Source organism: Trachymyrmex cornetzi, unplaced genomic scaffold, assembly GCF_001594075.2.
Source record: "Trachymyrmex cornetzi isolate Tcor2-1 unplaced genomic scaffold, Tcor1.1 scaffold122, whole genome shotgun sequence".
In the NCBI taxonomy this organism is placed as follows: domain Eukaryota; kingdom Metazoa; phylum Arthropoda; class Insecta; order Hymenoptera; family Formicidae; genus Trachymyrmex; species Trachymyrmex cornetzi.
Genome location: NW_017295784.1, coordinates 1,746,784 through 1,762,125, shown reverse-complemented (window position 1 = coordinate 1,762,125; position 15,342 = coordinate 1,746,784). Strand labels below are relative to the sequence as shown.

The 15,342-nt window shown below is 34.2% G+C and overlaps 1 protein-coding gene, 1 long non-coding RNA gene and 1 other non-coding gene across 3 annotated transcripts; 1 reads left to right on the top strand and 2 right to left on the bottom strand.

Annotated features, from left to right (window-relative positions):
• Window positions 1-7,540: 7,540 nt before the first annotated feature.
• Window positions 7,541-14,893, top strand: LOC108769100 (CD63 antigen). Its single transcript, XM_018519907.1, has 5 exons — window positions 7,541-7,896; window positions 10,721-10,909; window positions 12,791-12,961; window positions 13,854-14,084; window positions 14,208-14,893. The coding sequence occupies exons 1-5, from the start codon at window positions 7,822-7,824 to the stop codon at window positions 14,271-14,273; spliced, it is 732 nt and encodes a 243-aa protein (XP_018375409.1). The 5' UTR covers window positions 7,541-7,821; the 3' UTR covers window positions 14,274-14,893.
• TRNAS-UGA (transfer RNA serine (anticodon UGA)) lies at window positions 10,354-10,435 on the bottom strand. The gene has a single exon. It is a non-coding gene; the product is annotated as a tRNA-Ser (tRNA).
• LOC108769122 (uncharacterized) lies at window positions 12,870-13,843 on the bottom strand. The gene is made up of 3 exons (XR_001940535.1): window positions 13,744-13,843; window positions 13,031-13,300; window positions 12,870-12,949 (listed from the first exon to the last, which is right to left on the bottom strand). It is a non-coding gene; the product is annotated as an uncharacterized LOC108769122 (long non-coding RNA).
• Window positions 14,894-15,342: the final 449 nt, after the last annotated feature.

Here is a 15,342-nt window from a genome sequence, read left to right as displayed (position 1 = left end):
TATCGTCACGTCCGTTCGTCGTTGATCGACGACCGCCCGAATGCTACGTGATGGTACGATCCTGTGCGTATTCGCGTGGTGTACCTCCTTCTAACGCAACGCAACGCAACTCGACGCAAGGCGACGCGACGGCGTTTTGTACTTCGGGTGGCGGTGGTGTCATGGCGAGCCTAGCCGTGATCGACGATTCAACTGCGTACCCGTATTAAAATGCGTATGCATCCTTATCTGTCTTTGATTCCCGAGGATGGAGAACTAACGAGAGGTCGATCGCGATTCACGTGCAATTGAAACTCGAGTCTTTCCCTGTTACAATGACTCTTTATCTTTTTTTTTTTCTGGCACCGCAACAAAAACTTTTTCGACTTCTCGTTGATCGGATACGATGATCCGACAATTGGGTGTGTCCTGAAATGTTCCGACAGAATTAAAAGCAGCTAAAAGTCCACAGCATATACAATGTAAACTATAGATGGATTTTGGTACTCAAGGAACACATACCAAGTCAAGAGAAAGTCAGAATGACTATTTTGATGTCGTGAAAATAAAAATGATGATTTTTTTATTACAAAATTTGACTGTTTATTGATGTCAAAAATCAAAATAATGTCATTTTGATTTTTTGTTGACTTTTATGTGTTTCTTAATTGAATATATTCTTGAATGTAATATTTAGTACTGTCAGTATTTTCTGCGACGCGTTCGATTTCCGACTTTTGCGTCAATCAATTGAATACGGTAATCCGATGACAATATTGGGTGTGTCTTGAAATGTACCGACAGTACTAAAAATCTATAGCATACGCACATCACGTATAGATTTTCAATACTTTTAGTACTGTCAGTATTTTGAAACGCGCCTATTATGTTACATCAGCTATTAATAAAAAAAGTCTGAATTGTTTGTCATATGATGAATTTCAGTCATTCTCATTACACTGGATTAATACACATTAAAGACTGTTTTAAGGTTAAATAAATAATTTAAATACAGTGACAATATATATAATCAAATTTGATAACGAAATAATACATGCAGTACATTTTGTTAAATTACATAAAGGTGTATTAAATATTAAACAATATTTGTGCGATTTGCATTTAACTTTGATAATTTCATGTATAACAGCTTTTAATGCACTAATCTAGTGTAACATATGTGACCGAATTTATTAGAATAGGATTGAAAATAAAGATGGAAATCGTCCGCGAAATTCCAAACTTGCAGAGTGTATAAATTAAAATGACTAATTGAGTCGTTTACACATAGAGTGATTCATATAAAGTCATAAAAATGTATTACATAGTTAGTTTTTGAAAGCGAAAGTCGATTATTGTGCAAATGATGACCATTAATTACTTCGAAAATGTGTGTCACTGAATTAACCGAACAAATCGACTCTTTTTTCATAATATTTATTTTTAAGTTCATACATTCTTTTCGCATTACATGCTAAAAGTGATGTATCTCTTTTAAACAGAGTACAGTATTTAATTTATTTCATTCTGTCTGCTCATTACAAAAAAGTAGCTATTTTACTTTCATCAACTTCCCGACTGTCATCTCGTCATATTAATTTCGAACAACACCGTAATTTCTACTACATCGTAATATCCACAAAAATTATATATACTCTACTTTTGACAAGAAGTTTTATTCTTGAAAAATATTGAACGCGAAATATTGAGGAAATCTGTAATATACGTAATGTATACTATTTTCGTGTGCTTTTGTACACGATATTTTTCGAGAATGCGGTCCCTGTTCTTTATTTCTGCTCTGAACTGCATTAAGACTGTCTATCTTACTTTCGACAAACTTTTAATACCTATCTATTTCATTTTAAGTACAACTTATATACACCAGTTCGGCCACAAAGAACAGACTTATAGATAGCTTTTGTGAGTGACCGCCTCACTCACGACAGAGTTCAGGGGGTCGATTCTGTATCTTCAATCAAGGTGGAAATTGCAAAAGTGAGCAAATTTACTAGGTGACCAATGAAATTATCAGTATTCTAGTAAATTCGCTCACTTTTGTAATTTTCACCTCGTTTCAAGATACAGAATCGATCCCCAGCAGATTTACTCTCTTAACGCAAATTTCGTTATCATTGTAACACCGCTGCGCAGCTTTTTCACCATGAAGATAGAGCTGCGCAGCAGCGTTACAATGACAACGAAATTTGCGTTAAGAGTTACAGAATAGGCCTGCAGGGTCGAAGCAGCTTGTTCCATTCGACATTGTTTGGTCGAAGTCGCCTTCGAACGCGTAGATCGTAGACGAACGAGCGCGTTAGCACGAAAAGACGTGGTGCAACGAACGGAGATTCTGACGCCTACGCCGTGAATTACGATGTTGATATGCCTCAATACTGTTCTCTCTGTCGGGGTCTATTAATACACTCGTCACACACGCGGGTTTCTTCAGGTCTACGACTCTGGCGAGGAGCATAATGTGCAGAGAAGGCTGTTCTGGCAGAACAGACCTCATCTCGACGAAATCACGTTGCAATTCTGTCCACGCAGTTCTCCTCTCGCGATTCTCTCAGCAGCATATTAATGACACCCGAGATATGTTTTTTGCACGCTGCGAAGAGAAGAGATATGTATCAAATATATCTGACGTGTGACAAATGGAATATTTAAGAAACGACGCTAGAGAGAACAATATAATTTTCTCCTCACTTAATAATTTGCACTCGCTATATTATACTCGCATTAAAATGCTTCTATATCAGCCCCGACGAGGAGCGAATTAGTCTTGACATTTATCCTAAATGTGTTTATCGATTTTCTAAATATAACAATGCCTGCGTATATACGTAGAACGTAATGTTTATATTAAATGCTTGATAAACTTTGCTTGTCACGTCAGGGACACTTTACACGCGTATAAAAATACATACTAGTATTTAATTGTAGCATCTTATACGATTATATACATATACGAAAAGAACAGTTTTGCTGAAATCTCTACAGATTCATTTAGATAGATAAATAATTTAACAGACAGATCTAAAAATAATTTTATCTGAACCATCAATGATTATGTAGAATGCTTAAACGATTAAACTTCTTATCATCAATATTTATATGTTCCACATATTTGATAAAGCCACAAAATTATTTTCAGATCTGTAACTACACTGAAATAAAATTTACTGAATTTTATTAAATACTTGCTGGAACAGTATTAATAAAATATTTAGTAAATTAAATGTAAACATATTATATATTTACTTAATTTATGTATAATTTAAATAAATGTTCATTTGCTATAAATAAATATTTCGTTAGTACTATTCACACACACACACAAACTAATATTTAATAAAACTCAGTAAATTTTTTTTCAGTGTAGACAAATTTTAAGACATTTTAGCAAAACCGTTCTTTTTGTGTAGCAATAAATTATATTTATACTATAAAAATAGAATTATATATAGTCGTAATAGTTATGTTTCTCGCTAATATTTCTTTTTCCTTCGAATAAAATGGTTCTATGCAGCTGATCGAGAAGAAGGGAAAAAAGTGCGATAATGAAATCAGCAGCCAGTCGTTCATTTTTAACGGGACGTTCTTAACAGGGTAGATGAGTTGCAAAATGAAAGCAGCGTGACCGCGATGGATGAATCGCGCGTTCTTTAATGCAGCGAGATGCAATAATAGCGTAGCGTAAGTAGCATAAATTGGACGCGAAATCAGTCGTCCCTGCGAATTTCGCTTTCGCGATCGTCCGAGAGTGAATTACGCGTTAAATTGTTGCGTGAACGCGTGCGACCGCGCGCATCGGGCGCACCGCGCACGGCACGCTACGTCGCGTCGTCGCGTCGTCGGCGTCGTCGGCGTCGGGGAGAGTTTTCCGCGATGTCGGCCACGTCAGACCGTACACAACCCTCGGCCAGTAGCTAAATATATATGAATATAAAATGCGCGGGGCCGGAGCATGCGTGCTCGGGGTCTGCCTCAGGGACACGGCCTCGTCGAAACACTCCACGACACGCCATAGACGAGACAACCCTTTGGTAAGAGAATTGGAGGAGCAATCCAATCAGAAGTCGCGAATCGCTTCTCTGCCTTTCGTCCAAAGATCTCACAAGAGCTCTACACGTACGCAAAAGAAATTAAAATTGTTTAATTTCTGCCGGCAGGTCAAATCTGAAACATTACGACAGCGTACTAAGTACAAGTTTTGAAGAAATTTCTTTTCTTCGCTTATGACATTATTATGTTAGAAGTATAATTATATATAGAATATATATAGCATGTAATAATATATGATTTTGTTATATGAATCTAAACTTGGCCACGTTGGAACCCAAACAATTCGTGTTGTCGAAACGTGGCAAGACGAAAACACTTCAGCATCTAATGTAACACGACGCGACGTTGGAATTCGAAAAATTGTATGGTAAAAATAAGAGGTCATGTATTTTGCCGCCAACATCACTGTATTTCGCACTCGACGCGAAAGGCAAATTTCGAACACGGAAGAACGGTTTTGCTGAAGTACGTAAAAATTAGGTCAGATACAGATCTGAAAATAACTGTTGGACCACCAAAATAATTATGTAGGACGCTCAAGCATGATAGTATTGCAAAGGTTTTGATATTTCAGTAAGTCAACTTGAGCGTCTAATATAAAATTACAGCAAATTTTATTTTCTTTTTTTATTGCCAGTTTAAAAAAATACTTGTATGTTTGATTCATATTGTTCAATATATATTGTTTCAAAAATTATTCCTCGTTCAGTTTATTCAAATTAAAATTATTTCTTATTGTTGTTTTATTATTATTAAAAATTATACTTTATTGTTATTTTAAATTATTTTTCTTAATAATCTCGTTTTTTAAATGTTACTTACTTCTTATTCTTACTACAATTATTATTCTAATTTTAATATCGCATCGTATTACATGTATAAAATTGAAAAGTATTTTCGTCGCGCTACGTTTCGACAATACGGTTTGTTTGGTTCCAACATGACCAAGTTTAAATACATGCAATAAAATTATATATATATATATGTATATATTATAATTATATTTCTAATATAATAATGTTAAAAACAAAAGAAAAGGAAACACGTCAAGTAATGTAGTTTGAATTATATTTCAGGCAAATAACAAACAAAGATAAAAATAACTCGTTCATTATCTTCGTATTAGACCAAACAATCGTCGATGTTTGAACAGCATTTGTTCGACTTTAGCTTCTAGAACGAAACAATACGCTTCCTGGGACAAGATACAAGTTCGTACGCACATATCTAGCCCGATTTTGTCCCGCTTTGTGATGGAAGGGCAGCCCGCCAGACGATATAAACGGATATTTGTGTCACAGATTGATCGCGGCATCATTAACCGATCATGCGACGGGTAATAAAACCCGCGTACGGGGACGCGCGGTGAGATATGTGTCAAGTGTTACCCTTGAGCACTCGGTTATTGAATATTATATTAGCTACGTTAGAGGATCTGCTCCATATTCTACGCCTCAATAGTCTCAATTACTGTCTATAACTAACGTGGCCGGATCCAGCCCGCGTATAGTTAGGCCGTCAAGTCAAGGTATCATGATGATGCGTTTTATCAAGTTTCCGCAGATTTCCGTGAGTTTCGCGTCTCGGAAAAACATCACGCGCACGCAACAAACATGGAAACAAATCACGGTTATTACTCTTCACAAAGATTTATCTTCTTGGGAATAATCGAGATTCAGAGTGGTAAACATGTTATGAATTTTATAACATAGAGATAAATGCAATTGACTAATGTGAAATATAAAAACAGTGCGATGTAATCTAATATTTCGATCGTAATGATGTACAATTCACTGTATTTTATCTATCTTTCATCGTGTTTTTATACAGGCATACAGAGTAATATATGTTACTTGTTAAAAACTGAAATGGTTTTCCATCTGACCGAACCATTTAATGGGACGTTATTTTTTCCTATCTTTTTTGATTCTTCAAAGTGCAAACGTTATTGAAAGTTCACTTAAATAAATTAATCGGAAAAGTTATAAAAAATTCGATTGGACGCACATTATTAAAAGAAAAGATTGGCTGCTGCAGCAATTTAGACGGTAAAATGTGGCATAGCATTTTTAATTGACTACAGCAGCCAATTTTTGATTGTGTTAACCATCCACAATGTCAGTATACGATTTCGATAGGTTAACGTAACCAAAAATTGACTGCTGCAGCCAATTAAAAATACTATGCCATATTCAGCCAACCTTTTCTTTCAATGTAGTGCACACAGTGTATATTAAAGTCGTTATACACTGATTTAATCTGAATGTAAAAGTAAAATTCAAATATTTCGAATTATAATATAATATTCTGCATAACAGTATAATAAAATATATTTCTAAGTAGAACACAAAATCATAATAAGATCAATGGTTTGTTTTCTGTTCCTGCACTAGACTGAACTAGAACTCTCTTTCTCGCTTTAAATAAATATCAAACGTATTTCTATCTCACTTTAAGTTCCAAAAGTGTACACTACCCAGTGAGAAATGACGATAAAAATATCGAATCGACGTCGATTCGATGTCGATTCCATTATCATTTCTCACTGGGTAGTTCAACCACAGAAAACAGACCTCAAGATAATATCAAATCATTTTATAGGAAATCATGATTTTTCGATACACTTTTAATGATAATTTTGTGACGGATTCTTGACACAACAATGATATTTAAGTGATATTAAAAATAACGATTTTTTTCTTAAATGATTTCTATAACACTTGACGTCATCTTGATCTTTTATGTTCTACCTGAGTTGAGGATTTTGCGGTTTAATTTAAACACCGTTTATATTTACACACACACATTTTTACATCTCTTTCAATTTGTGGATAACGACTTTAATGTACTGAGTGTGTCCAATCAAATTTGCTATTATTATAGATTTCCTCATCTATTGCGTTTCTTATAGACGTAAATAGCTATAGACTGCGCATTCCTTAATCCCAAGCATGTTTTCTTCCATTAGAAAAAAAATTGAATATTGAATATCATATCAGCGTCTCTCTTTAACTCGATACTTGAGAAAGAGAGAACGCGACATGATTCATCATTCAATAAGTTACCTCACTCTGTCTAAACCGATAATATCAATTTCATAGGAATGCCGTCTATTCTTATTGCGTCAATGCAGATTCCAAGACGCAATCAATTAAAATATCTCTTTTTTTTTTTAATCGGTCCTCAGTCTCTTTAAGAAGAAATTCTTTTCGACGAGCGTTTATAGGCGTGTATACGAACCCGTTGCGAAACGCCCTGTATCTTTGGTCGAGAAATCTCTCGAGTTTCGTAACCTCGATCGCGCATGGATCGGCGACAGGTGTACGTGTGGCCACACCAACACCTGGCCACCATCGATGTATCTCGGAACGAATTGCTGCCATTGAAGCGAGATTTCGACCGGTCTTCGTGTCGCACCGATACGCTCACGCGAGCGCGTACACACGCGTACACGAATGCAACCGAATAGTAGTAGTCGTAAGTGTGTGGTACCTATCGCATACGTGTGTCCCGTTCTCGGTATATGCACATCGGCGCCACCCGTCGGAACGCAACGAGGGAACCTTTTTTCGCGGCGTTTTTCGTTGCTCCCAAGACGCGCAGTATCGCTCGCGACTTGCCCTTGATAGCAGATTGTTTGTTCGTGCGATAGAATTCCGCGCGAGAGAGACAGAGAGAGGGAAAGAGGGAGGGAGGGAGAGAGAGAGAGAGAGAAAGAAGTGTGTGCGCGTAATCACATACAATTCGTAAATCGTAACCGACAGTTCTGCGGCAATGGCGATGACGAAGTTGAGTCTGGCGCCGAAGACCATCAAGTACTTGATGTTCATTTTCAACCTGTTCTTTGTGGTAAGTAGGCGGTCGACGATCAGCTGTCTCGCGACTCGCGTTCCTTCTGGAACGATGAGCTGGCATCTGGCATGGACCCGCGCGATTGATTGCGCTGCGATCTATCGAATCGTCGTATCGACGCAGCCTCAGCGCGATCGTTGGAAATTGCGATTACGATCGACAGGCTGGAGTTCATCTGGTACCTAATTGAAGCCTGATAAAAGCATAACTTATACAAAAATGCATTTGTAAAGCTGTAAAGTGAATATTAAATATTTCATCGAAATTTTATTTTTATCACGCGAGCTAATTGAAACGGACTGAAATAGTCGCAAATAAGTTAACTAAAAGCTTCTTATCTATTCTTTTTGAAGACTGTATAAAAAGGGACAAAGTCGTATTTCAGTCAAAAATTAATTTAGTTAAATTTTAACTCTATTTTATTTTATCTAAAATTTTAATAAACGCACATTTACACAATAAAATGTTTTAATTAATTTAATTAACTAATTATTTTATCATAACTATTTTAGTTAGTTATTTACTGTTCATTTCTATATGCATCTCGTGGACGTCAAAATTCAATAATTACATTGAAGTGCGCACATTGTTCACGTGGTTCAGTAGAATCCAGTTTTAAATGATATGCGCAACGCGTTTTCAAATCACTTTTCTGCAAATATTTATTGAAATAGCAGAAACGTGAAATTGAAACGTGGAATTTAATTCGAATGTCATTAACAAATATGGAGTGTACGGTACATTTGTGGAGTATACATATATTTTATTGTGTTAAAAACTTTTAACATTTTGCGCGTCACGTTTGTTGAGTTATCTTGAACGAATATTTGAGCTTAGTATTTGATAGATAAATATATTGTCAATTGAAATTTACAGGAAATCAAGTTTTTGTAATCTACGTGGAAAAGCAACATTTACAATGTGATTACTGAAGATCGTTGTGATACGGTCATAGAATACGTTTAGAGAATGCACTAAGTAATCGGTTTTTGTGGAAATTGGATGTAATTGAGATTTAGGAATATATCAATTTACAAACAATGTAACAATAGCTGTATTCTGATATACACTGTCAGTATACTGAAAATCTATAGTTCACCTTATATATATATATATATATATACTATAAATTTTCAGTATATCGGATCACAGTTTAATGTCAGTATATAACAGCGCAATTGTCATAAAATTTTCCTTTCGTTATTTAATATAATATATAACCATTAATATATTATGTTATATATGTTAATGATTTTATATTATGTATTAATTATATTGATATTTTTTACATCGATTATATATGTATATACACTGAGAAAAAATTATTCTACATGTGTAAATAAATATTTATTTAAATAATTCCAAACATTTACTTACAATAAATAAATATTTACTTAGTAAAAAGAAATTATTGTTAAATCAAATTAATGTTTTTTGCCAAATAAATCTTTATATTTAATAAATAAATATTTAGTTGACACTCATATAAATAATTTATTAAATTTAGTTTTTTTTTCGTAGACTCACTAAAATTAAATCTTTAATCGCAAGTTCTTGACGAAAACAAAGAACATCTCATATATACAATTTTTTTGTGTCTAAATATAGATTCCATTTAAAAGTACATGTGTGTGTTGAAAGCTTAATGTAAAATAAAATTAATTAGACATTCATTGGTTAATTATTCATCAACTGGACTACCATATACATTGGAGAAGACCATAAGTAGATGAATCATTATGAGCGAAATCATACAAACAAATTTGACAAACCTAAGAAATATATCCGAGAGGGAATTCCTACCACGCAATATTCTCTATTTTTTCGCATACAGCGTAACATCAAAATTGAAAGACCTTTGGTGCGATCAATACGGATAGCGATTGCACTATAACGAATATTAATTTTATATGCTATAGAATGAGGCAAGAATTAAAACATTTTTTAATTTCGGTAATCCACTAACTTATGAATTAATAAAACCGTTCATGTTTAATAGTTATAAGTATCATGATTAAAATAATTTTATTATTAACAGTAAGTTCGTATCTGGAAATATATCGTTTATGCATATGCGTAGAAACCATAGTTCGAATAAGATAGACGGTTCAATGTTTTTATTCAGAATAATCGAAAAACACGCTGCGTTATCGGTTTTATAAATAGCCCCCTCCATTATTAACGTTCTTACGTCGCATGTTAATCTTTTATGAAGTTTTATTCGAATTAATATTTCTTCATGATTATAGTTTTGGCGTAATCGTTGATTTTATTGATTATGTAATATTACAAGAGTATTGTAGAATTATTAATATAGAATTATTAAATTGCTAGTGTTGTTAATGCAATTAATTAAAATGTGTCATTTTTACGTTTTTACGTTGAAATGTATAAGTGTATTTACGTATAAATGATTAGATACTGATATTATTTAAGATAAAGAAAAAAAAAATTCGCTGCGGACAGGATTCGAACCTGTGCGGGTAGAACCCAATGGATTTCAAGTCCATCTCCTTAACCGCTCGGACACCGCAGCTGTTGGCAACTCGCTGTTATTTGTATGATACACTATACGTGAACATGAAACTCGAAAATGTTGACGTCATCAAAAAAATAAACTTGCGTATCTTTTTCAAATACATTAGTATGCGAATTACATACCACATTAATTAGATAAATACATCGTTTACGCAATATTGCTTATCGTCACGAAATCATTATGTAATTGTCGATTTTTTTAATATGATTGACTCCATTGCGAATTGCATTTTCGATCCTTTTATCCATGGAAATATATCGTGAATCGATGAATTATGTTTAGATTACAGGAATAGTGTTGCTATCCATCGGAGCGGTCATCCATGGAGTATATCATCAGTATCAACATTTCCTTGACAACAGGTTCTTCTCCGTACCTTCTCTTCTCGTAGCCGTGGGCACCATAATTTTTATCATCGCTTTTTTCGGATGCTGCGGAGCTGTTCGCGAAAGTTATTGCATGGTTATAACGGTAAGACGAATATGTACTCATAAATTGAACAACATTTTTTTCTTATTAAATATACACACTTCGATTAAGCTTTTTCTTCATAAATAAGTAAATGATACACTTTTTGTCCACGCATTAAATTACACTCTTATTAACTTATTAATTTATTGCTGTATGATTTAAAAATCGCATATATACATACTTCAGAATCTTTTTCAATAAAGATGTCTCATCGTTGCGTCATATCCAATTAGACCGTTTATTACTGCGACAGAGTTATAGTATGTATTTTGACGTTTAATTAGCAAATAATAATTAACTGGCTAAATCAATAGTAATAATGATAAGTTATCCAATAATCAAACTATCTATACCGGCGAACTGGAAGTAAATTCGTGAAATTGTTAGCAAATTGGCATTACTTAACTCTGTTTGCATTAAGCTTGAGTTTTACCGATAAAGCCTGTAGATATAATCTGACAGTTGATTGACAGAAACCAAATAGAATCTGTCAGACGCAGATTCTGCTGCTTCTAATATGTCGCTAATCTGCGTTAAATTATATAAGTATGACAAACTATTGAATTTCTGTTATTAATCTGCTATATTTTATGACAATATTCGTGTTAGCGTTCTGCCAACAGTATTATACATACCAGATCCTGTATCAAATTTTTATATAAAAAGAACATTTTTGCTGGATCTACATCTAAAAAGTTAGAGGTAGATCTGAAAATAATTTTATTGGGCTATTAAAATAATTATGTAGAATGCTCAAGCTGGTTGCCAGAATGTCAAAACTTCTTGCAGCATTGCTTGACATGCTTGAGTTTCCTACATAATTATTTTAATGGTTCAATAAAATTATTTTCAAATCTGTAGTCATCAAAATTTCAATAAAATCATTCTTTCTGAGTAGTCTTCTTATTTTTCATAAATTTTGCAGAATCTATTTTCGATGAACTTGGCTGTCTGAGAATCTATCGCAAACGCATTGCGCCTTGTCTTTCCTACATATACGCCTTTTACAATCGTGAGGAACCATCTGTTTCACAATCGTAAATGATTTACGTCTCATTCGATCGACCGTACTTGGCGAAGCTCACCAGGTGATTACGCTTCGGATTGAGAGCGCGCCACCGACGAGGATCAATCGCGACTGCAAGTAATAAAGCGGAATCATTATCGTGACTCGAGAACATTCACGATGTTATTTTCAACGTTGCTCTATTCGAATTAATTCGAGATTAGGATCTCGATATAGAGCGTCGGGTTTTTGAACGACCTATTGCATACGAAACGTATATGAAACAAAAAGCTCGGCCAAGTCTGTCCATCTACGATATCGTCTCCCCCTCGTTTCCATAACGTAATGGATCATATGTTTTGTGCACGAAGTATGTAATTGACATGTGTGTGTCCTCCCCGTTCCACCTCCGTCGGCCTTTATTCCGGGAAAATTACTCTCCCTCGCACGCAGACGAGGGCGGACACGCTTCCGGTGTTGCTTTAAAAAATTGACGCACGGTGAGACTATATATAATAAATATTTCAAAAGCTTCGAGATTCGATTCCTAGATATATTTCCTAGATATATTTGAAAAAATATATCAGGATAATATTTTCCAGTCAACATCTGATACCAAAACTGATTTCTGCTGGAATATCCGTAACAATTATATATACTGAGAAAAATGTCTGGTTGAAAATAGACGAACCAGAAGATTTTTGTATCCATCAGATTAATAGATTTAACAAAAAAATTCTGATTTATATATTCTCTTTTTTACTAGAATTGCAGTTAATCTAACAAAACATTTTTCTCAGCATACGGAAAATAACGTAAATCGTAGAAATATAATTTGAATTATTTTAACAATAGTCTCTGATGATCATTTACAGTTTTGCACACTTCTGGCTGTAATTTTCTTGCTGGAGATCATAGGCGGCATAATGGGATATGTGATGAGAGCACAGGTTGCGTCGATCGCTCAGCAAAAGATGCTCGACACGATGCCCCAATACAACAAGAGCGACGAGATCACATTCGTCTGGGACAATCTACAAAAAGACGTAATGCATAATTATATACAATAATCGTATTTATACGTGCGACTATGTTATACCTTCGAAATAGCGGACCACGTATGGTTTTGTTTTTTTCCCTTTTTTCGACGATGGCTTTTATTTCTCGCGAAGTTTCTCGCGCTTCGCATCGTGTCTTTCCCAGTCGTGGGAGCGACCCGGTCGTAGCGAGGATATCGCGGACGACAGGCGACAGGGATAATTTCAGTGCCCGGCTCTAATTCCTCGCGTGTATAATATATGTGTATGTGGTAGCTGGCGTGCACGCCACGCGAAGGGGTAGCGTACATCGATTTTTCCCCAGCTTCCTTGACCATCCTTAACGATCTACAAAAAATGTATGTGTGTGTATATATTGTATATTATGTACATAAATTATATATATTTATTATATATTATATATATGTATATTGTATGTATAATATATACACTAGAAAAAAATACTAAATTTTAATAAATATTTGTTTAAATAGGTCTAAATAATATTTACTAAATGTAAACATATATTTATTTGATCATTAATTTAATTCAATTACCATTATCTTTTTATTGAATAAATATTTATTATGTAAGTAAATATTTACTTAGTACTATTTAAAAAAATATGTATTAAGGTCAGTAATTTTTTTTAGTGTAAACAATTATATTATATTTGTATAATATATATTGTCAATTGTATATAATTTAACTATTATATAATATATATCAATATACTAGGGACGTGTATATTATGTATATGTATGTATATATATATATATATACGAGCATACCGTGAAATATTAAATATGGACGAAATCATTACGACTCTACATCTCTATATTTGCATGATGTAAATACGTGTTTCAGCATGTTAACCGTGAAATTCGTTTTTCTTTTACAGTTCCATTGTTGTGGCACGATCAATGCCACCGACTGGTTGGCGAATACAACGAAACTGCCAGGTATTCCGGTGTCGTGCTGTGATGATACGATAGGTGCTATCAGCACGAAGAACTGCACCCTATCATCGAAGAGTCTGCATGAGGATGGCTGCATAGACGCCTTCGCGAAATTTGCAGAGACATACGCAGCTAAGATAGCAGGTGTTGGAATAGGTCTTGGTATAATTCAGGTATCTTCATCAGCATCATTATGTTAGATTTTTCAAACTTTACCTCATAGCGTTTCGAAGTCCGATAAACGAGTAATATTCACGTTTTATTAATACAAGAATATGGAATAATTAACGTTGCAGCTGATAGGAATCCTCTTGTCGTCCTACTTGGCTAAATCGATCAAGAATTGTTACCAGACTATGTAGAGTGCCATGCGAACATCAAACGCACCGGAAGCAGCCTTCATATGGATGACAGCCGAACAGGATTGCCATTAGGATGCGAAACTGCGTGCATTTGATAATTGATCTGACATATTGTACGAGAACACATTATTTGTCCTTGTATAGAAGGATGGTAAATTATTTTTGCTACTTGCGATATTTCGCATCGCGTTATAAAGAAGCGTGTGTATTTTTAATAAAACCTTTACATCGCTAAATGTTTTTGCAACAACACGTTTATCATTTTTGATTAAAATGCGTCGTTAATTCAATTCGTTATTTCATTCTCTTCTATTTACACAGGAATGAATTACACAGAATAAGCAATCACATATTTTATAGGTAAATCTCTTTTTATCTGCAATAAATTTATTTCTCATAAGTGTTTGTAACATGTGAATTTCAAACAAAAAAAATTGGAGCATGCGCGTGTCCGACAGTCATCATGCACGCGCATCAAACTACACACGTGCCATTCACGCACACGCATGCATATCGAGAGACATGAAATTAACTTAATTGTCACATGAGTCATTTTATATCGCGTTGTTTTGCCTACGTGTAAACGTAGCAACGAACACGAGAACGAATGTTTCTTTCCACGCCCATTAACTTTAAAATTTTGATCTGATATATTCGATCGCATTAAATGTTATATGTTATATATATAATATATACATATATATCATTTATGTTTATGTATATACTAAGAGATATATAAGTATATATTATATATATATTTTTTTTAAGTGGATGAGCTTAAACGTGGCTCGATGTCTAATTAAAACATTCCGTGCAGATTCTGTTAAAAATAATACATATATATATAATGTACATATTCCCAGCAAATGCAAAGTTACGTGTAGCTTGTGTTATATTGTTAAATGGGCAATCACAACTAATAGGTACGTTACATGTAACTTTCGTGTTTACGCTGGGTTATGAATATATACGACCTATATATACCGAAAATATTCGAATATTCATTGGTGTGTCATAATGCTACTGGTATATCGCTTTGTCATGTTTTTCTTCACGTTACCGCGAGGAC